Below are 23,661 nucleotides of genomic sequence, written 5' to 3' on the forward strand. Positions count from 1 at the left end.
AGCGACTACCTTCAACTCAGGTCACAATCCTGGAGTCCAGGGATCTAGTCCCACATTGGGCTCCCTGCTAGGCAGTGGGATCTGCTTGTCCCAGTGACCTTCCCCCTTTTGTGCTTGCTCTCTCTCATTCTCTCTCTCAACAACAACAAAAGATTAAGTGAGGCAAGAATCTAACCTGTTAATGATTGACAGATTTTGGTCTTTCAATTTCCCTCTGGAAAACTTTGATGAAAATGAGGCAAATGAAAGAAAAGAGTCTCTCTCTCCCCATGACTCAACCACCCTATGCAATGTATTCATTTCTCATCGTTCATTTTTTACTGTGATACATATCCAGGCAAAATGACTTTGTATTATCCCCAGGTTATTAGAAGAGTCTGATTGCTTGGAGTTAATGCCTTGGATCTAAGTAGTGTGTATATACAAGATAATTTTTTTTCAACCAAGGAGGAAGTTGAGTTTCTCTGTGAAGAGCATCTTCTTTTGTTGGCTGGTTGGCTGGTTTTTTTTTTTTTTTTTTTTTTGCTTTTGTTTTTATTTTTTAATTTAAGGATCTGGAGATGCTCCTGGGGACACATGCTGCCCCTTCCAATTTCGCAGGTGATGGTTCCAAGTGCTCTGCTGGCACAATGCACCCCAGGGCTCCATGCTGGGAACACAAGGCGGGGCTGGGCAGGACTAGTGCTGGATGAAGAGCATCTGTGCGGAGTCAACTCCCTGCTTTAGAGCACCTCCCATAGTTTCGGCCCATTAACCCAAGCACAACAGCTTGATGAATTAATGCTTATATAGGCACAGTTGGCAGCTTCTAATTAAATAATTATGGTTAAACGTCTGCACAGAAGCTGGTATGCACCCTAGAAAGCCAGCTGTCAGTTTTATTGGTCCTAAGACAGAGGAAGAGTTAATACTTAGCACTGAATGTTAGATACAAAGGGAAGTATGTCACATAGAATATACACGCTGTGCAATATGAAGTTGCATTGTGTTTGTGCTAGCCTGTCCATGAGTGATGGAGAGCAAAGGGCTCCTCAGCAACCTCTCAGCAACCCAACAAAGAAGGAAGTAATTATATGATCAGCAGAGCAGAACCTGTTCAGAGCAATATAAAGAGGACATAGTGTTAGACGGATGAGACTTTGATGAACACACAAATGTCACTGAGCTACCAGGCAAATACATTTCAGGTTTGGGGTCTCATTTAGATGAGCAAGTGACAGAAATCTAATGTGGTCCTTTTGTGGGGCAGGGGTTATGGTTGGTATGTTTTGATTTACTTGCCCAAAGCTTCTTAAGCTATTTTCAAATATTAAAAATTGGAGAACAAAGTAAAGATCACAAACCTAGATTTAAACTCTTTCTAAGATGCAGCTTTCCAAAAAGTTAGGAACAGATATTTGTTCTTCAGAATTACAGATAATGTCAGATTCCTTCACAGAAGGCTAAAAAGCTCAAGTCTTATCTCCACACCCAAGAAAAAAAGCAAGCAGAATCTGGTGACTAAGCTCCAGCATCAAGGAAGATGCAGATTATAGATAAAGGCCATTGATAGGGTTGTTGGATCAAATAATGCTTGTTATTATACAACAAGACATTCCTGAACTGATAGTTGACTTCATTTTTCTCCACAGGCTGTCCTGTCCACACAATCTATGTGTCCCCACTTCTAAAAATCTAAGGGGTGATAACCCAGCACAGAACAACCCAGATTGCCACCGGCCTCTTTACCACGGATCCCAGCACCATCTCCACATGAAGAAACACAACCATACATCAGTCCCTAAAAAAATCTTAGACATTTTAATCCCCCAAATTTACGGATTTGCCTTAAAATAAGAAGAGAGGAAATTGAATGCTATCATGGAAACATTTCTGATGCAATTCACCTTACCCAACTCCCGGGCCCTATTGAAAACCCACTGTTAAACCGAGCATGAAACTTTACAGACTGATTTACTGTTCTCCCTTCAGAGATCAATGGCTTATAGTTTATTTAGAGAGATGCCATTTCATAAAACAAACTAATCTGTAGCATAAGTTGTCATTTAAGCCAATGGACTGACCTCTAAGGAATGCCTACTTAAAACGCCCCAGAACAATTGTTTCCACTCCTTTTTTCCCCTCTGGTTTCCTTTTATGTCCATAATTCTATCACCTCAGGTGTCTGAGGATCTCTGCTTGTGATTGACAGTTCTGAAAGATCTAGTTACTTTTGGATAGGTCTTAGATGAAGTTCAGTTTAATTAAGTCTGTGGTGCCACTCAAGTCTCAGTACAAAATGCTAAAGAACCAAACAGCAGAAGTGTAAAGCCTTTAAAGGCAAATTTCAGATGCGGTGGGGAAGCCTGGGGGTCTTTTGTCAGCCTATACTGCCATCTATCTAGCCGAGACCACGTCATTCTGTGCAAGCCATTTGTGTTCTCACCGCCCCTGAAGAAAGCAAGTCTCCAGCAAACAGCTTTACAGATCCCGAAGTTCACAGTAAAGAATGGACAGCACCGCCTCATCCACTCCAAGTCTGCCAACCTCCCATGGACCAGCAGGCAAATTCCGACCATCATCTTCTCCTCACAGTTCGACGTCTGGCAAACAGACATGCATGTCTGCCTCCAATCCCCATATTACCTAAGCCAGTATCAACTGCATAGGCCTTTGAATATTCTCTGATGTCACTGATAAAACAGATAAAAGTTGCCTTAGATAAGATGTGAGACCTGAATTAGAACCTCTAATACTCTAGCTATTAAACTCCTATACTCAGGAGTTTAAAAAAAAAAAATCCCAAATAGTATTCCTTAGACACTGACTGAACATCTGTAAAAGAGAATTGATACGGATGAAAAATCAAAAGAACCCTTTGTACTTACGGTAGAAGACATATTCAGTGTAGCTTGACCAGATCTTGTCATCTGTATACTGGTTGACAAAAGATGCTGTCACTGAGGAGTTACAGGCCACCATGTGGAATCCACACTCTGATAACATATCAAAAGCCCTTTCCAGATGCTTGAATTTGAGATAAAATCTGGAGGTGTATCTTTCTGGGGCTCGGTCAGGGTCTCTGCTCTCATTCAAAGTTTCACCAAATACCTCTTTTGCCAAGGAAATCCTTCCACAAACCAAAATCCGGGGAACTCTCCGAAACTTGGCATCTGCCTGCCCCTCTCTGCCCATGGTGCAGGACCCCCTGTAGCCCACAGTAATGAAGCCCCATTTGCGGTCCGCAGGGAGCACTGAGGAAGGAGGGCAGATTCTCGTGTCGCTTCCTTGGGAGGCATCTTCGAAGTCACTGTGGCAAAATTCGTCTGGGCTTTGCTTGATATCATCAGGGGTCAGGAGTTTGACCAAGTCTGGGAGCTGGAAGTACTCCGCTTCCCTTTTCAGTCTTCCCCTTTCTGGAAAGTGATCAGGCAGGACCACCTGCCTGTCCCTGAGATAGTCCAGAATATAACGGAACAAGAATCCATCTCTGTCAATGAAAAACCTTCCTTTGGAGTCCTTGGCTAGATCGTTAGCCGTGTCTCTCTTTGGGGAAAACATTTTCCACAGGAGGGAATGAGGGATGCTTATTAATGTGGAATGGCGGGTGAAATAAACTTGACCCCCGACATTCAGCTCCACGACCTCAGGGAAGGAGTTGGGAACTGCAGCCCCCTGTTCTCGAGGATAATAACGACTACAGTTTCCACTCAAAGCCATTGTCCCTTTCTTCTTGCTCTTCTCCTATTGTGATTTGAAGGTGCAATCCAGTGGAGTCACAGCCTTATCCTCTGCATCAACTTGCCAAAGAGGGAGAAGGAAGCTAACTTGTTAAAAATGACCTTCTCTTACCCCAGTTTTTTTTTTTTTTTTCCCCCAAGAAGGCAAAATTCAGAAGAGTCCACAGGTGAAGTGATGCTGCAAAAGTAGTTTCAACCCTGGCTGGTGGTGAGCTATTACTTCACAGAATGTAATCATCAACTCATCTCCATCAGATCTGTCCCAAGCTCGGTAGGCAAGGCAGGCCAAGTCCCCAGTTACTCCGAGGTCTGTCTGAGGGAAAAGAGACAAAATTATTTCCTCAAGCCCAGCATGAGTCAGAAAAAGAGACACCACTGGAGAGAGGAGAGGGAGGGAGAGAGGGCGGGAGGGAAGTAGGGAGGGAGGGAGGGAGAGATTATTTTACATAAGCAGCCCAGGAACTACTGATTTCAGCCATTCTTCAACTAAATTGTAGCTTCTCTCAAGCTATTTTGTGTCTACATGTTTAGCCACATGCCTCTGTCTCCAGCCATTAGTATTAAAAATATTTCTACTGGTATTTCTGCTTTAAGAAGGAATATAAGATTTTCAACTTTTAAAAGGGGATTTTTTTTTTTTTTTTCCTCCTCCAAGCTGGTCTGGTAAAGCAATAAGTCACAGAACTTACCTTAGTCAGTGCTGGAAACCCAGCTCCTGTGAAGAGATACCCATTTGCAAAGCAAGCAGAATCCACAGCCAGAGTCTGGAGCTTGTCAAATCCCAAAGAGTTAAAGGACAGAGGTATCAATGAAAAGTGCCAGAGAGATGTGCTCTTAGAAAATAATTTTTTATATATATATATATATATATATAAATATTTATATAAATGTATATTTGTATGTTTGTATATAGGTACGTATTCACTCCCAGTCTCAAGTTGAAACAAGTCACAAAAAAAAGTTGAAGCGTGATGAGAGGTGGTTGGGTCGAAGAAGCAAGGCAGAGAAAAATACCCAACCAAAGCTTCTCCAGTAAAAAGGGGAAGGAAAAAAAAAATCAAACCTTTAGAAAGAATCCTTAAAACAGGGGAGAGTTGGAAGAGGTACTGGGACTTAGAAGCTTTTCGGAAAGCCCAGCAGCAGGAAGAAAGACAGATGTGCCCTGCTGGGGTCCCAGGTAGCCGCCCCACCTGCCGGCAAGGGCAGACGGACTCCCATGTTCGCAGGCCGGCGGGAGCCGCGGGGAGCCCGGCCGCCGCAGCGCAGAGGGGCCGCGGGGGGCTCGGGCTCGGGCTTCGGCGGCCGGCGGAGCTGGGTGGTTCCACAGTTCCCAGCGCAGTTCGGGGGCTGTTGTTTCAGCGGCGCAGGCAAGACACCATCCAGGGAAAGGACTATTACATCATCTTAAAGGAATACGGCTTGGAGAAAGCGGAGGCAGCTCCGAGTCACGTCGTCCTCGGTGACAGGTCGCCAGGACTGCACGGGGACGCCGCGCACCGGCCGCGACACGCGACTCCCCTGCTCCCGGCTCTGGGCGGGGACGCGGCGCCGCGCAGCCACTTGCCTCAGCGTCCTGCCCGCGAGTCTGTAGTTTGCCACGGCCTTCGCTTCGCCTCTTCTTCCTGCTTTTTACACCTCCACCGCCGCCACCGTTCCCCAGAAATAACCCCCCACCCCGGCGGTGACAGGAACACAAGGGATTTTGCATTGGAAAAATGTACAAACAAACCCTTGGCACAGGCACTGAATTTCAGCTGAAGGGCAAATTTCCCGTCCACATAGGCTCATTTAAAAAAGGAAAAGAAGAAAGCACACCGAAGGACCCCAATGTTCTAGCTACCTAGTGGCTCTTTCTTACAAGCAAAGGGCATTAAACCGTGTTCTCCTTCAGATGCCCTCTTCCCCGCCCCCTTCTTCTCCATCCCTGTGCCTCCCCACCCCCAGCAAATGAATAAATAAATACAGTCTCTCTGGAATGAATGATATTCTTTCCAAAGAATACATGAGCTACTGGAACTCGCAGAAAGCCCACAGCTGACATCAGCAAGTCATTATCTCTCAGCTTACCTGCAAGAAATTGGTACCTGCAACCTTTTTCTGGGGCTGTGTCTTTACTGAGCCTCTCTTTGGACATGCCCCAGCCCCCTCCCACCTCATCCCAAGAGGACTCTGGTGGAAGACACACCCGGCTAAGAGACATTTTACTCCTATCCCAGAGGGCTTCCTTAAGTGCATCATTAGAGTTTCAGGAAGGCATTTCCAGGGCAACCTAATCCACTAACAAAGTGCTTCCAGTTGATCCTGCCAGTCAATAATGGCCCAGCCAACAGCTTACAGTAAGTCGACCATTTCTCCTTTAAAATGCCAGTGTCTTAGGACTCACCCTCCTAATCAGAATATAGCATTTCATCTATGAATAATACATGTGAGGCACACTCCATCCCAAATAACTTCTATTTAAAAAAAAAAAAAAAAAAAAAGCAAAAGCCAAAAAACGGAGATGAAAGTATGAATTAGGTACATTTTAAGGGATCATGTGTTTATTGCCAACTCTTGCCCCAAGAATTAGTTTAAAGATAGACTCGGCAGCAGGATAAATTAATTTTTAGTTTAACAGTCTTTTCTTTCAATAATGTCAGGTTACTGAACACATATAGAATATTAGCTAACACTCCAACACCTGATTGTATTTGACTTTGTTTCTTTAACTAATGTATTAACCTGTGATGGCCTTAATCATTGGGATTTTCAAACCAGACCAATCAAGGGAATATTTATTATTTGGTGCACTTATATCGCCATCTAGTGTCTATATGCTATCAGTGCAGATCTGTAACTGACCACTTACCCGGGCCAAAAGTTAGATATTTCCTGCTTTAAAAGTTTGTCGTTGTTGTTGTTTTAAGATTTTATTTATTTATTTGACAGACAGAGATCACAAGCAGGCAGAGAGGCAGGCAGAGAGACGAGAAGAGGAAGCAGGCTCCCTGCCAAGCAGAGAGCCCGAGCAGGAGTCCTCAATCCCAGGACCCTGAGATCATGATCCAAGCTGAAGGCAGAGGCTTAATCCACTGAGCCACCCAGGTGTCCCTGCTTTAAAAGTTTTTATGTTGGTTTAAGTATGACCAGACACACACTGTTCACCATGATGACAAAATAAATATTTAGTTGCCACAAAACAAAGGAAAAAAATGGAGATCTGAGTACATGCTTAGTAAGTACTGGGCTTAGTTGTAGTTAGAAATAAGCAAACATTTCATTTTATTTTTAACAGAATGGGCCAGTAAGCCATAACAATAGCTTTGGAGGTTGGGTTTAAAATATTCTGGGGACAGGGGTGCCTGGGTGACTCACTCAGTTAAGCATATGACTCTTGATCCCAGCTCAAGTCTTGATCTCAGGGTCATGAGATCTCCACACAGGGCATGGAGCCTCTACTTAAAATTAAATTAAAAAATATATATATATATATATATATTAATTTATTTATTCTGGGGACAGTTTGGCAGGAAAGTGAGGATTGGGGATAAGAAAATAAGAATAGGAAAAACAAAAGGAACTTGAGAAAATGGAAATTACCATCTCATCTTAGAGATATATAAACTGAGGACCAGAGAGGGAAAGAATTTCCACAAGGTCACATAGCTGTGAAGTAGCAAGATGGGGTTTAGATCACTGCCTACTCATTATGATCAATTTTTTGAACTGCTTATATTCTAGAATAGGAATGGCGAGGAGGCAAATTAAAAAAAAAAAATTCAAACTACGCATTTGAAGAAATCCCAGCAATTCATTTTAAAGAGTTTTCAATATTAAGTTAAATTCAAGTCTAGAAGATTTTATAATTTAACTGAGAGGATTCTGAATTTTGAAAATGAGTTCTCTTTATTGGTCAGGGTTTCAAAGGTCAGACTACCTTTTTTTTTTTTTTAGATTTATTTATTTATTTTATAGAGAGAAAGAGAGCTTTCCTGCATGAAGGAGAGTTGGGGAAGGGCACAGGGAGAGAATCTTCAAGCAGACTCCCCACTGAGCCTCTGAACCTGGAGCCTAGAGCCCAAGGTGGGAGCCCCATCTCAAGACCCTGAGATCATGACCTTGCTTATATCAAGAGTCAGGTGGTTAACCTACTGAGTCACTCAGGCGCCCCATGTGCATATTATTTACCTTTTAATCTACCCAGAGCCTCTGAAATCAAAACTGCATGGGCCTCTGTCTCACCTTTTGAGAAGTCAGGGGTTTGGTTCCAGATTGGCTCAAAGCCTTTTCAAGCTGGGGTCTACCGGCCTGGGTAACCATCCTCTGATGCATACATTTTCTTGTTCCTTTAGTCTAGGGGATCCAAACAAATGAGAAGTGAGATTAAAGAGGTAACAGGCTCGAAGGAAACAAAGCAATCCACCATAGAGAGAGATTTAAATAGTGCTAGAGTAAGCGCATGTGTCTCAGGGAGGTTGTCAGTAAGCCCAGCTGCTTGGTGCCTTAACAAGAGGCAAGAAGCCAATTCTAGGCTGTAAGCGTATTCCTGTCCTCCGTGTCAGCAGATAACACAGCTAGTGTTATTGTTCTGTTCTGGCAGCTCTCCGCTGAAACATTGTGGGATCCTCCACTCGGCCCAAAGGCTGAACATACAGCAACAGATTTCTCTTAGGGGAAGAGAAAGGGAGAATGTTTCATCCGTAATAGTCAAGACTATAGCACATTTGGATACACCATGGGTAGATTATGGAGTTGAAAAAATGTGTCTTAGCCTCTGTTTCCTGTTCCCTACTTGCACACACCCCCATAGCTGAATGCTAATGAGTGTATTCTCAAACGGACAATTATAAATTTGGAATAATGTGTTCACTTTGCACATCCTTACCTCCTAACACATCCTTAAGTTTCTTCCCCGCTGGAGCAGAGATAGCTTTTATGCTGACTGTCTTTGTTATCAGGGAGGGAATGATCTCATAAATGTAGACCAAAATGCCATACATTCATTGTGTCTCATGCCCCAAGGTCTCCTGCATCATCACTGTTATCCTAACACAGGTACTGTTTGTGGAGGGCCAGCCCTCAAGAACTCACAACAGTTACAATCCCTCTTCTAACTCTGCCTGATGGCTGTGTGACATTACAGGAGGAGCTCAACGTCTCTGAGCCAGGGTAAAATGAAGATAACAGGAAGACCTGCCTCCCAGGCGTGTTGTGCAGATTCAATACCATGATGCATGTAAGATCCTGAGCATGTTGTCTGGCCCTAGGTATGTGCTTGCAAAATACCAGCAGTCTCGATGATGGCTGTGAAAGTAACTCCATTTGTCATTGGTAGACTGAAGCGCAGGCATAAAGAAGTTAACAGAAGATGCCCAAAGACTGAAATTCAGTTCTACTTCCAAAATCTTCACTCTCCTCACTCTGCAGGTGTAGGTGAAGATCATTGCTTATTATAAGCATATGTATTAATAATGTGAGGATTTGAAGATTTGTTGGAGGCGATAAGGTGGGAGAATGGGAACTGAAAATAGCACAACAGTGGTTAGAAAAGAAAATACCACTGTCTTTTGTCCTACCATGTTCCCTTCTCGGGACACTTTCATTCATGCCACATGGATTTATTGAGTGCCTCTGTGTGTCCAATACAGTTCCAAGTACTTATGCTACAAAGCTGAATTCGATACAGTCTCTGAACACAAACACATACAAACACACACACACAAAATCGTCCCCATGGAAGGCAAAGATGAAAATCTTTTCTAGATTCGTGAGCAGACAGGTGCCTGAAGCTGTTTTCAGCTTTGGGTCCTACACAGTCCACATATGTTTTGAACAGACCACTTAACCTCAGGGTGGCCTCTGCTTCCATATCTATAGAATGAACCTGTCTCCCTTTATAGAGTTACAGTGACTGATGGCAAAATAAAGATAAAATACAGCTGCCAAATTGTCAGAGACTTACCAGGCAGTAATTTGCTATATAAGAGACAGAGCAAGAAGGCAGCAAATAGCGATCTCGTTAATATAACGCCTTGCAAGAGAGAATTTGGATTAGGTCTGCATAACCTTCAAGTTGGAAGGGGAGACCCTTTGTGGTTACCCACTGTTGCCTCAAATCCACCTCCAAGTTTTACATAACAGCAAACATTCAACCTAGACATTTCTCTTGGTCTCTCCTGAAAATATTCTTGAACTATACTCTCATAAAATACGTATAATAGCTAAAGATGTTCATACCAGCATGATGCCTCTGAATGGAAGTATGTAAAGTTCCAAGGGAACTGTCATTTTAAGATCTGAGCTTTAAAAGAAGTTTATGCTGATCTGAACAGAAAGTAGTGCTATTCGAGTATGAGGTGGTGTTATTGACTGTATTAGGGGCTTAAGGTTTTTGATGTGAGCATGTGACAGTGGAAAGAGGGTACACATTTCTGTAGTAGGTGTGGGTGCATGGTCACCTTTTAGGTTTCCCTTCAAAACAGAATTATTTTTATTTTACTTGTTTGGGGTTGTTTGTTTGTTTGTTTTTTAGAGGGGTGAGGAAAGGGGCAGCAGGAGAAGGAGAGAGAGATAATCATAACACAGACTCCACACCCAGCACGGAGCCTAATGCAGGGCTTGATCCCACAACGCAAAGATCATAACCTGAGCCGAAATCCAGAGTGGGACACTTAACCGACTGAAGTCACCCAGATGCCCCTGGGTTTCCCTTCAAAACTGGGAAGTTTTTCTGGAGCACATGGTCAAAGTAAGGAGTGCACTGTTTGGTCACAGGGTTGTGTAAAGCCAACCCACACACATAAGTACTTAGAAATTGTGATCTCAGCAGTGTGGAATGCAGCCCAGGTGGGAAGTGAAGGGATAAATAGAATATATCTGCCCAACTACCCAGCAACTGATTCCAGCAAATACACAAGCGGTATTTTAGAAATCACTATTAAAAAAAAAAAAGAGAGAGAGGTCTACTCTTGCCTCTCCCTGCAGTCCTTTCCCTAGAAGTATGCTTTCCCATGTATTATTTGTTGTATTACACGTTGGCTTAGGCTTCATTACATTTGCTACATATTATGCAATATATCTCTTGACAAAGGAGTAATTTGTAGGTCAGTAATTGTCAACTTTTTATCTCCTACGTAGGACACCCATTTTCCAAAGGACATCTTTGTCATTGTTCCAAAATATGCAACAGATCCAAGTGGTATCAAAACAGAACAGGGGCACCTGGGTGGCTCAGTGGGTTAAGCCTCTGCCTTTGGCTCAAGTCATGGTCCCAGGGTTCTGGGATCGAGCCCCTCATCGGGCTCTCTGCTCAGCAGGGAGCCTGCTTCCCCCCTTCTCTCTCTGCCTGCCTCTCTGCCTACTTGTGATCTCTGTCTGTCAAATAAATAAATAAAATCTTTATAGAAAAAAAAAAACAGAACAAACTTAGGTCTTAAGTCAAAATGTTTGTTTAAAAAAAAAAGCAACTGGTCAGAAATTGCAATAGTATGCCTCCGGTCTCTAGAATGCAGTTGCATTTTTTTTTTTTTCTGAATAGCTTCATACATGCATAAATGGAATTTATTAAACACCCTACAACAACTTACAGGGAGTAGAGCTTGAAAATCCCAGTTACAATTAAAAGGAGCGGGTGTTAGATTCAGGCAGAGTCAGGTCTAAAAGAGGAAAGTACCAGCTCCAGGATTCTGACCTAATCACTGTGCCTCTCCCAGGATGTTCTCCGCACGTATACATTAGAAATAAAAGTATCTACTCTGTAGGACTGATGTGAGGATTACAGAATGTTCTGAAAGTGCTTGGAATACAGCAAATGTTCAGTAAGTAATGGCCAATGTGATTATATTTATACTTGGTTCGATCACCTCTTCTGCCCTGTTCCCTCTGCTCCCTGCACCTATGCCCCGGGTCTGTGTGGACAAGGGGATGGAAACTGTCCCACATTACTCATTCATGCTGGTGATGTGACTGGTCCCTTTTCTGAAAGTCTGCTTCTTCCTTCAAGCAGGGGAAGAGAAGAAAGGAAAAGGATACTGAAACCCTAAGCACACTTGTCCTTGGAGATGGACAATTAGTTGATTTAAAAGCATCCTCTCCAGCCTTAGTAAGTAGCTGTGCCTTTCATCGGATGATGCATGGAGGAAGGCAAATGAACAGGCTGGCTCGTTCAAAAGATCTCACATCGCTTTGCGGTGATTCAGCACAGTCCCTCTGGTGTAGCAATTGTTTGTAGAAGGCATTTTTCACAGCTAAATCCAAACATGTCAGTCTCATAGATTGAAATAAATCTTACCAGTGGCATCTGCAGATGGGGCACAGCAGGAAGACAGAAGGACAAAGACCGAATAACAAATGGAAGGATTTCATTCAAGGAACAAAACTGAATTATTAGAAGACTTGAGGAGTCAAAGCTGGGGATTTCTTGTATGCTCTGAAACACTGCTTGGTATCCAGTGCACTTTCCCCCTGCTTTTTGAATGATGTGCAAGAAACCCACTGGGCAGGCATCATTTGTCATTCATCTTGCTCTCTGACCAATAGCACAGGAGTTCCTGTTTTGAAGGGGCTCACTACATCTTTGTTGAATTTAATTGCAGGAGCAAGAGTGTATCCTCAAATTGGCCCAATAAAATAATGTGTTAAGAAGCTGACAGGGTCATATTGGAATGAACTGTTGGTTGGGAACATAAAACAGTTGATTTCATTTTCCTTTTTTTCCTTTAAGATTTTATTTATTTATTTAAGAGAGAGAGAGAGCAGCGGGAGGGAGAAGCAGACTTCCCACTGAGCAGGGAGCCCAACTCAGGGTTCGATTCCAGGATTCTGGGATCATGACCTGAACAGAAGGCAGGCCCTTAACCGACTGAGCCACCCAGGCACCCCTGATTTCAGTTTCTTCACCAAAACATTGAGTTTTCCATGCTAGGAGGGATCTGTTCATTTGGTCAGGTCCCAGAGAAATCAACTGCCTGCAGAAAAACAGCTTTTCTGCACTCACCACTGCAAATGGGTCATGTGTGTACCCAATTTGGAGTCAAACTAGACTGAACAAAAAAAGAACCATTAAAAGGAACACCCCAGCAAGAGCAAGACATAACAGAATTTTCAGTTTCAAAATTTCATTGATGCCACTTTCTTAAAATATCTATGTCAGTGCCTGAGGCCAAACAAATTAATAAAATCAACAAATGAAACTGGTCCAGACTGCCAGACATTTTCACATACATTATCTTTTCCGGTTCCTACAGCAATTTTCAACTGTTGGCATTGTGGGGAGAATAAAAGAGCCTCCAACAGGTTGGGTTATTGGCAATAGGTCACACCAAGCCTGCCTGAACCCAAAGCCCCCTTTTAAGTACACCAAACTTACTCAGCCATATGGTTCCTTTTATTAAACACCCTTAGTCTGTGCCCAATATTTGCATTTGACACCGCATGGCACAACAAGGACTTCCTAGTACAGATTCCCACTATATTCTAACTCTGGTTCTGGGCCTGGCACAGAGTAAGCACTCCGTAAGTATTTGTTCAAGGACTGTTAAGATTAAGAAGTGAATGAATGAATGAATTCATAAATAATGAATGAATGAATGAATGAATGAGCTATTATCTGGGACAAGGGTATCCAGAAATTTTGGCTGGATACAACAAGAGTCTGATCTGACGTGGCATCTCCAATTTTCTTTACTCCTGAGATGTTGGTTTCAAATGGAATAATGATTTCAGAGATGAAAAATAAAAAGTTTGCATCTCAGCATAGAGAATTAGCCCTTCATGAATCCAAAAGGATGAGTAATACAAATTTATATGTTTATGTTCCAGAATTTAGAAGCTTTTAGAAATAAGAAACTGCTTTTGGGATAAGACTCTCCTCAGAACAATTAAAAAAAAAATTAAGTGCCTCGATGCTGGGGGAAAAATGCAATTTACTTCAAAAAAAATAACTTGAAAAGATACCAGGGAATTCTAATCCAGCCAATTTATGTGTCGGTCACTCTGCATCCTCCCAAAAAGGTATGTGGCATGGGGTGTGTGGTTAGAAGGCCTGGTAATGGTTGACCTACAGAGACACACACTGGGCACAAGATTTTAGGGGCTACACCACACAATTTAAATGTGAGTTGGGAAACATCACGCTTTGCCGTACAATGCAGATTAGCACTGCTTCTGCCAAAGAAATTGTATGTTACCTTTATAGACCATGATCTGAACCTCAAGCACATCTCCCAATTACCCTAGGGTCTCCTGAAATGACAGGCTGGTTTGCAGTGTGTGTTTCCAATGGCTGCCGGAGGATATCAGACAATTATTTGAAATGGAGCCAGTGTCATACGTCTTCCTGAGATAGCTGGTTGCCATTCATCAGGAAAAAGAATGCCGATGAACAAACGGGGTGACACAAAAAAAGATTTATGTATCTGATAGAAGCTGGATTCAACCTGGTATCTCTCAACCAGCCCCTTGGATTTTTCACACATTTAAATAAAATTTTAAAAGCAGTTATGTTGTTGAAGTGCAATAATACTGGACACGGAGGCTGAGATTACCCCCAAATGGGATATTAGATAAAATCATAAATTCAGGTGAAAAAATTAGATGCATGGGCTAGGGATGAAGAAGTGATGGATTTCTTATCTGCACCAAAGAGAGTAGGCAAATGCACTCCTTACATTGCCATTTTGCCTACGGGTATTTATGCCTACAAGTGTAAAGAAAGAAAGAAATTGCCAATGAAAGTAACCAATAGAGTCCAGGCTGAGAACATCAGCGCCTCACAATAATAACTCCCTCCTCCCAAAAATTTCACCTGCAGAGCCACTGCCTAATCAGAGCCAACGCAGAGTCCTTCCCCAGACACCCAATTAGTCACAACAGCTGAGGTTGAGGGAGCCCAACAAAAGCAGCTTTCAACTCCTTTAAAATCCCTCTCCTGACTCATGTCTTTGATCTTCTTCACTTACTCATATATTTACATATCTGTGTGTACAAAGAGCTACGTGAGACCCTGTAGGAGAGGCAAAGATGAATCAGACATGAGTCTCACCCTCAACAAGCTGATAATCCAGTGGGGCCATTGAAAGGAAAGCGCCATACGTCCAACGTGGAGATCGGTTACGGCAGCCTGGACCAAGGAGTGATTGCTGTGGAAAGAACTGGAAGGAGCTCCACGAGAGAGGCACGGTGCAAACAAGAATAAAGCCATTTCATGCCTAGCGCAAAGTGCCCATTCATAAAATATAGATGGACTAAAGGAAGTGCCACCTTGCATCACTACACATTTACGGGGCACTCATTTAGAACACATTTAGAACTGCCCCAAACTGGACTGATTCATTAAGAGTCCTGATTGTCTCAGAAATATTTTATATGTGGATATAAAAGTAAGCCCATTACAGCACTAGTCCCTACAGCTGATTTATATTTGATTCTCAGCCAACAAAGACGAAGAGACATTTGAGGGCCCCATCCCCATTATTTATTTACTCCACGAGTGCCCTCTTTCTGCCATGACTTTTGTGCCACTGGACCGTGGTTCCAGATGACTGACAAAAGGCATGTAAGTGATGGTGCTGCAGATTCTATAAGAGACCAAGGAGGCACCTGAATGGCAGCAAGCAGGCCTCACTGCAACAGCTCCAAATGCCTCCAAGGACATAGTCCAGAGCAGCAGACAGATGTTGCTTGGCAGAAATCCTTTGACATTCTGCACGGCAGCATGAGCCTCACCGCTGCCTGGAAATATGGGCCAACAACAGTACTGAGGATAAAAAGAAGAAACATTAGGCCAGAGGCCTATCACAGCTTCAGGAGACTAGGCAAGAAAGAAGGGCCATTGGTGAAGTGTGACGGCAGCTGCACCGCCGCGGGAATCTGGGAGACCACCTGCTGAACTAACTGACCATTTCCAGGAGCAGGCTCCCACCACCAATGCGATGGGCATCTAGTTAAGACTGGGGGATGGAAATGCAGGAGGATCCAGAGCACTCTTTTATTTCAGATACCCCGCAAACCTGGTAATTAAGGATATCCTGAGGGTTTGGGAAAGTAGACCGTCTGTAACCGACAGCAGTTCTTTAAGGCAACTGTGTAACACACAGGAGATCTAATAAAAGAATAAGAGTTAACTGTTGTTCAGCACAAAAGGACAACCTCAGAGTAATTTTGGTTACCTTTCTTAATGCAAAATAAAAAAAAAAGGTTTGCCTGATTTGTTGACCTAATATTCACAAACTTTGGGATGGAAAGGGAAAGAAACTTACAAAGAAATACGGCAATAAACTTTAAGGGCTAAAAACAGTTATTTCGTACCCAGGGAGGCATTAGTGGTTCCAAATGTGGGCTTTGGGATCGGGCTGTTCTGGGGCCAAATTCCAGCTCCATCATTTACCATTTGGGAAAATTATATCACATCTCTAGTCACAGTTTTCTCATCTGTAAAATGGGTACTAATCATCATTCCTTATTAGAGATTTTGTGAGGATTAAATAGGAGAATGTATATGGAGTGCCAAGTTCATCACCAAATCCACAGTGGGTGCTCAAGAAATGTACCTTTCCTTCATGCTCTTTCTCCCTAAATTGTTTAAGATTATACACTGCCTAGATCAGAGGATAGAGGTTCATCATTAAGTTTACCCAGTTCTCTCTCTGGATACCCCTCGGAGTTGAAGGGAAGGAAGCAGAGCAGTCTTACGGATGGCTTCAGTGTACACAACCTCTAACCTAGAGCTATTTGGGGCAGGTCAGAGGGCACCATATGGCAGTGCTGTCACGCTCCTTGTCGAAGAGCACAGTCACTCTTTACCTGACAAATTGTTAGTGTCTCCAACCCAGGTCCCGTGAAACACCAGCCCTTGCTCCTCATTTGTTAGATGTCACCTGTACCAGCATGGTTTCTTATACACAAGGATCTTTAGACAAAAATCTGTACATTTTTAAAGTTCTCTTCATCCCAGATGCTTTGCCCCATTGGCAAAATTCAGTCTCCATGGACTATCATCACAGTGCAAATGACTCCAAAATCGAAATGTTTAGCCTTGGCCTCTTTTCAATTTCTACATACCTACTGGGCTGTTTTGCACAGACCCAACACATCTCACACTCAAGGCCGAAGCCAAATATTTGTCTGCCACTCCCATCCATTATATTCCACCAAGTTCTCCTTGAGTTAATGGCATCACTGGTCTTCCTCTACTTTCCAGGTAAAAACCCATTACCTCTCCTACCCTTTCCATTGGCTCCTGATATCCAATAATCAAACTGAGCCACTCTATCTCTTCTATAATTCTTTCAGGTGTCTCTTCTCTTCCACTTCCTCTTGTCCTGCCTTTCTTCTTTACCTTTTACCCAGATTCATATATTCAACAAATAATCACCAAGCATTCACCATGAACAAGGTGCAGCAAAACCTGCGTTGGGGACCCTGAGATAAACAAGGTAGACCAGATCCTTGACCTCACAGAGCTTCCATCTTGAGCAAGTAAGCAAATAAATGAGAAAGATAATCTCCAATAGTGATATGGGCTATAAATAAAATAGAACCAGGTGATTTGAAAAAGAATCTCTTGGGCTGGGAGTGGGGAGGCAAAGAGAAGAGGATGAAGCACCACAGGTTGGGACTCACTGAGGAAGTGATATTTGAGCTGAAGCAAGAAGACAACTTGTTTACGTGAAGTTCTGGGAACAACATGCTCTAGATGGGAGGAATGGTATGAACAAGGCTCACGTGCCTGAGGTCAGACTAAACTTACGGCTTGTTCAGGAAACCAACAAAGCCAGCAAGTGAGAGCCAGTGAGCAGAAATGAGAGTATAGGTCTGAGAAGCAGAGAGGAGTCAGCTGTGCTGGGCCACACGCACACGGTAGGAGCATAGACTTCATTCCAAGTATGAGGGCAAGTCACTTGTTTTTAATAAATCAGATTCACATTTCATTTCATATTATGATTAAAAGTGTGCAGTTTTTAAAAAAAAAAACATTCAGGTGATTAACATATAATGTGTTACTAGTTTCAGAGGTGGAATTCAGTGACTCATCGGTCTTATATAACAGCCGTGGCTCACATGCCTTCCTTAATATCTGTCACCCAGTTACCCCATCCCTCCACCCACCTCCCCTTGGGCAACCCTCAGTTTTTTTCCTATGGTTAAGAGTCTTTCATGCTTTGTCTCCCTCTCTGATCATGTCTTGTAATAAGTCACCTGTTTTTTGAAGTTGTCTTTGGCTTGCTGTGGGGATAACAGAACATAGGGGAGCAAGATTGGTTGTCTGGCAATGAGTTAGGAAAAGTTACAGGGATTCAAGTGACAGATGCTGGTGGCTGGACTAGGCTTGAGAGAGGATAAATGAGGAGAAACTGGTAAGGATTTTGGTTACATGGTGCAAGTACTGGTTGCCGTGTTACATGTGGATCTGCTCCTGTTCTTCTACCCAAGCTTTTTCATCTTGGTTCATTCAACACAAAGCTGACAGTGCCAGCCTTCCAAAGATGACATCGTTTGCCCACAGAGCTTAATTGGCTCCCCCGTTGTTTTTAGAATCAAGTCTAAAGTTCTGGGTGTAGATTCACAGCCGTATGTTATCCAGTCTCAAGGGCTTTAGAGATATGTAAATGGACTTGCAAGGAAAGGGAACTAGAGTTACAAAGCAATTCAAAAGTTCGGAGGTAAGTCATTTCACAGTGTTTTGTGGAGGAAGTGGTGTTGGCCTTTGGTATGTAAAGCACACCTGCCACGGCTCTTATAAGTGCTGTTAGTCTGGAAGGTTCTGTCTGAAATGAAAGAGTCCCCATGCATCGACCAGTGGGGACATTTAACTCCCAAGGGAAGGAATAGGGAAGTTTGAGGAACTAGAAAAGATTAAGGAAAGTCTTAGAGTACAAATAAATAAGGGAGTTGTGTTAGGATTTTGTTAATTTTGTTATGATTTTGTACTTTATTCGTTCTCCTGAAATAATTTTGTTATGATTTTTTACTTCATTAGTTCCCCTGAAATATAATATGCATGTGTGTGTGTGTGTGTGTATCTGAATTAATACCTCCCAACAAAATTTAGTGTTTCAGAAGAGAAAACTTGAAAGAATAAAATCATGGCTCACACTAACCCTATGTGTTCCTTTTCCTTTCTGCCTTAAGCAAGCATTTCTTGGAAACTGATAATTCACATCAGCATCCTGAAACCAGCCTGCAGAAGTCGTAGGTACTAACAATCCAGAGGAACAGAAGGGAGCAGTGTTATCACTGAGTGATAACTTGCATAGGCTTAAGGCATTGAGAAACTGCACCTTATCCTGAGTAACCCTGGTGATTTACCTACCATCTCAAAGGGAATCTCAGCCAGCTGCTTGTTTCTTTCACTTGGTAAGTCTCCCGCCTGAAAACAAAGTTAAGGAGGAGTTTTCCCAGAGAGTGACCACTTCTCCCCCAGGTCTCAAGAAATACAAGCCCAGCTCTATGTGCACATTAGTTATTGTTTTGCCTTTTACAGAACAGATGGTGAAAAAATTCATCTGTACTGACCGTATGAGAAAAACAAGTTATATTCAAAATGTTATCAGGGTGCCTGGGCGTTCAGTCGGTTAAGTGTCTGCTTCAGGCTCAGGTCATGATCCTGAGGTCCTGGGATGGAGTCTGGCATCAGGTTCCCTGATGGGGAGTCTGCTGTTTCCTCTCCCTCTGCCCACCCCAACTTGTGCTTCTCCCTTTCTCTGTCTCAAATAAATAAATAAAACCTTTGAAAATAAATAAAATGTTACCAACAGACAGGCCCTAAGGATTTCTTTTTTTTTTTTTTTGTACTGCTAGGAAAATGGATATATTCAGCTGTAAACCGAGAGCCCCACTCAGAAACATTCACTGAGTATCTGGTTCACACAGAAAATAGAGAAAAGAGTCCCCGCCCTCAAGACAATTTAGCAGACAAGTCTGGAGATAGCTCAGTGTGGGGAAAAGCTAGCAAGTACCCCCAAAAGACAGGTAAAAATTCTTGAAGGAATCTGAGGAAGAACTCAGCTGACTGCCTCCAGAGTCTAAAGCGGAGGAATGGGAGAGAAATTGGAGGAAATATCCTGGCGAGACAGTATTGTAATTGCACCTTGAAGGATCGTAGAGTCTAGAAAAAAAAGGTAACATACAGAAGGGAAAAAAAACCAGTTGAAGGAGTGTGTGTGCCTGTGTGTGTGTGTGTGTGTGTGTGCGTGCACACGCGCACGCGTGCACAGTAGTCTAAGCGTGGGCACAAGCAGGAGTATGGAAGCTGGGAAGAACAGGGCATGATCCAGTTTGGCTACAACAGAAGGAACCTGTGGAGGAGGAGTGGGAGGACTGCTGAGGAGTTTGCACTTGAATCTCTCCACTGGGAGTAGTGACTGAGTTTCTGAGGAGGCCTGACAGGAACAAGTTTCTCAACAACAGCTACTCCCACAAGGTGAGGGAGGACTCATCCACCCCTGTCCTGCCTCCTCCCTTGTCCCCTCTCAAAGGGGCCCCCTCCTGCTCAGCTCAGCGATTTCCCGCACAGCCCCTGCTGAAGGGTGTGGCTTTGACATCAAAGTTCTAAACCTTTCAGTTTTTGTAACAAGCAGCAAATATCTTTCCCTCCCCACCCCAGTCATGGAGGAAAGAGAAATCAAGGTAAAAGCTGCTCTATGGGGGTGCCTGGGTGTCTCAGTGGGTTAAAGCCTCTGCCTTCGGCTCGGGTCATGATCCCAGGGTCCTGGGATCGAGCCTCACAATGGGCTCTCTGCTCCCCAGGGAGCCGGCTTCTTCCTCTCTCTCTCCCTGCTTCTCTGCCTGCTTGTGATCTCTGTCAAATAAATAAATGAAATCTTAAAAAAAAAAAAAAAAAGCTGCTCTATGACCATTTGGCAAAGTGAAGAAATGTGCCCATTTAGGGCATGACATTGAGTGATGGTCAGCAAGACTCACCTAAAGAAGGGTGAAGATGCTTTAAGTGTGTTGTTGTGTCCATGTTTCCACTCATTCATTCATTCATTCATTCAACAAATATTGGTTGAGCATATTCTATGTGCCAGGCAGACATTGCTCTAGGCATTGGTGAACCCCAAGTAACCAAATCTCCTTCGTGGAGTTTACATTTGAGACTATAATCAAATAAACAGAGCAGGTGTCAGATGACGATGAGCACAGGATGGCAAAGGAGGAGATCAATTACTATGTTGCAGGGGAGGGGCGTCAGTAAGCAAAGAGGGCAGGGGTGACAAGGAGAGCCCTGGGAGAAATGTGTGCTCTTTGGTAGTGTAAGCCTAAAAGGCTTCTTCCTGGCAGGTGAACTAGAGTAAGTACTGATATTCAGCCATCAATACTCACGGTAATAGATAGAATAGTAATGCCTATTATTATATGTATAGAGACTTTCACTGTGCTAAGCCTGATTTCACTTATTCTTCACAATTAACCAATAAATAGCATTAGGGTGATACTTTTAGGTGCAAAGGAAATTGAGGGAAAGAAAGGAAGGAGGGAAGGAAGGGGAGAAAGGCGGAAGGAGGAAAAGAGGAAGGGGAAGGGGGAAGGAGGAAGGGAGAAAGAGGAGAGGGGAAGAGGGGAGGGGAGGAGGGGAAGGGGAGGGGAGGGGAGGGAAGGGGAGGGGAGGAAGGGAAGGGAAGGAAAAGAAAAAAAAAAGAAAAAAAGAGAAAGAGAGAAACCAAGGGCTCTACTAAATAACGTAGCCTGCCCCAGTCATCCTATTCACACGCACAGAGCATGGATCTGATTGCAGACAGTCTGACTCCAGAGCCTGCACTCTTCACCCAGACACCGGATTGGGGTACAGAGATAAATAAGTCGTGGAATTGCTCATAGTCTGGTAAGAGAGACAGACTCATAAACAAATAATCCCAGCACAGCAATAGGAGCTATAATTGAGGTATAGTGGAGTTAAGGAGACACAGAGGAAAGAGTGATTAAGTGCCTGACCAGGGGTGGGGTGGGGGGGGTCAGCAAACTGCAGACATTTGTGTCTATGTAATTCATGACTCTCTCTGGGCTCCCTTAGCCACAACGAATCTGCAGTTCCTTCCCAAGCCTCTTTCTGGTGGATTTCCCCCGTCTGCCTTCACAGGCTGTGGTTTGTCAGCCTCATCCTGCACAAAGAAGGTAGTTCTGACATAGGGGCCGCACGAAGTCTTTAGAACCGTTCTGGAGAAGGAAGAAAAATAGTCAGGTAGCAATTTCCCGTGACTACCCTCAGAGGCGGGTGAGGAACGTGACAACCAGGTGAAGTAAGGTGAGCTCCCCATGCCATGTTATAATGGAGGAGGAATGGGGAAAGGATGCTGGCCCTCCACCCAAAAGGTCATGTGCACTGTGCAGGCAGCTGAGAGCACAGAGGTTCAGGCAGGAAACCTGCATCCCCTTACTAGCATGATTTCCCTCAAACACCCCATTCTTAACCTTGTCTGCTGATGAACTTCACAAAATTCATAACCCCCCCCCCCGAAACTGTATGTAAAATTCTATGTACCTGTTCGGCATTTTCTAGAGATTACTGACCTCATACACATTTTGAAATAGTATGTGGTCCCCCAAGGAGGTGTAGACCTACGTATTAAATACATTCAGAGTTGTTACTCCAATAGATTGAAGTATAATATAGTCTTATTTACAGGCATCATTCAGAAGGCCTGAAAAGTCTACATAAATGCATTGATACCATTGTTATAAATCATATTCATCAAAATTCTTGCAAATCAGTGTTGCCACTAGGTCCCCACTTCATGACTTCAGGGCTTGTCCTTGATTATACTGTGTACAGTGGACATTTTCTCTTCCTTTCGGCACTTCTGTGTAGGAGGATTAGCTTTTGAAGGCTACAGTGTAGTGTTGGTTCTCAACCTTGGTGTGTACAGGGGTATGGGAGGGGGTGCAGTGTTAGATTGGGAAAAACAGTATCACATCACCCTTCTCGTGTTTTCAAGTCACATACACCCTTCCACCCATCCCTTCTCTACCCCCTACCCCTATTCCAGTCCTTTACCGATGCTGCCCAATGACAAACATGCCACAGGCTGAAATGTCCTCTTTAAGAACCATCACTTTCGGTTACCTGTCCTCAGAGGTCAAGAAAAAAATATGGGATGGAGAAAACTCACCTCCAGATGTATAACTCTAAAGTGCACTGGAAAACCGGACTATTAAACCTAACTTTATATTCTCAAGGACCTGCTATTGGAAGGCACTGGGAAAAAGAAAATCTAAGATGAGAACTTGACATTGGTGATTCCCTCCTGCTAGATAACTGTGAGTCTGAGAATGACACAAGGCAAATAGTATTAGCTTTTCAGAAGTACTAAAGGAGAATTTGAAGACAAGGATCTATCTCATTGACAGAAAAAGCCAGATGAAATCTTAAAATGTGGATGTTCATTTTCAACCGAAACGTTTGCCTAACCGCCTTTATATAAAAGCAGCCTTGCTGTTGTGATAAAGAGTGAGAAACCTAGGACTACAAATGATCAGAGCCTCTTTCTCCCCTAATGAGAAACAAGTGCAGATATGTAATGCATGTGTGAGCCTAGCATGTATGCATAAGCTGGACTCAGAGGAAAGTGTGCTATGCACGAAACCAATCACATCCACTTCCGGTGGGGTGGAAGGGGTGGTTAGGGAAGCAAATATCCATTCCTGAAATCACAGCCTGAGGTAGAATCGCTGCTGACAAAAATATTACAAACAGGTTACTACTGGTTGGCTCTCCTCCCCTCACACTTCAGCCCAATTAGAGGCATGAGGAACCCGTAGGATCATTTTTCAAGATAAACCTAAAACTTCTACAGAAGATTTAATTAACAACCTGATTTGTGTTATATGAAGCATTCCAGAGATCAGCTGCCAAAGAAGGAATTCGATAAACAAGTAAGCAATTACAAAGCCCTATCTCCTGTTCGCCTTGAGTCATTAATGATTCAGTAAGGACATCACATTCCACATCTTGCCCCATTTTTTATTA

The 23,661-nt window shown here is 43.3% G+C and overlaps 1 protein-coding gene across 2 annotated transcripts in view; it reads right to left on the reverse strand.

Moving 5' to 3' along the window:
* The window catches only part of KCTD16 (potassium channel tetramerization domain containing 16), a 299,488-nt gene that overhangs the window by 272,441 nt on the left and 3,386 nt on the right, over nucleotides 1–23,661 (reverse strand). Inside the window, exons 2-3 of one of the 2 annotated variants that reach the window (XM_004744714.3) lie at nucleotides 7,941–8,051; nucleotides 2,868–4,032 (exon numbers count right to left, since the gene is read on the reverse strand). In XM_004744714.3, the coding sequence (XP_004744771.1) occupies nucleotides 2,868–3,699 (832 nt within the window). In that variant the 5' untranslated portion in view covers nucleotides 3,700–4,032; nucleotides 7,941–8,051. Of the gene's footprint in view, nucleotides 1–2,867; nucleotides 4,033–4,408; nucleotides 4,570–7,940; nucleotides 8,052–23,661 lie in introns of those variants that run through there. The other variant, XM_004744715.3, reaches the window with a different exon arrangement.

This window comes from Mustela putorius, unplaced genomic scaffold (genome assembly GCF_011764305.1).
Source record: "Mustela putorius furo isolate JIRA1106 unplaced genomic scaffold, ASM1176430v1.1 tig00000145_pilon_pilon_pilon, whole genome shotgun sequence".
NCBI lineage: Eukaryota > Metazoa > Chordata > Mammalia > Carnivora > Mustelidae > Mustela > Mustela putorius.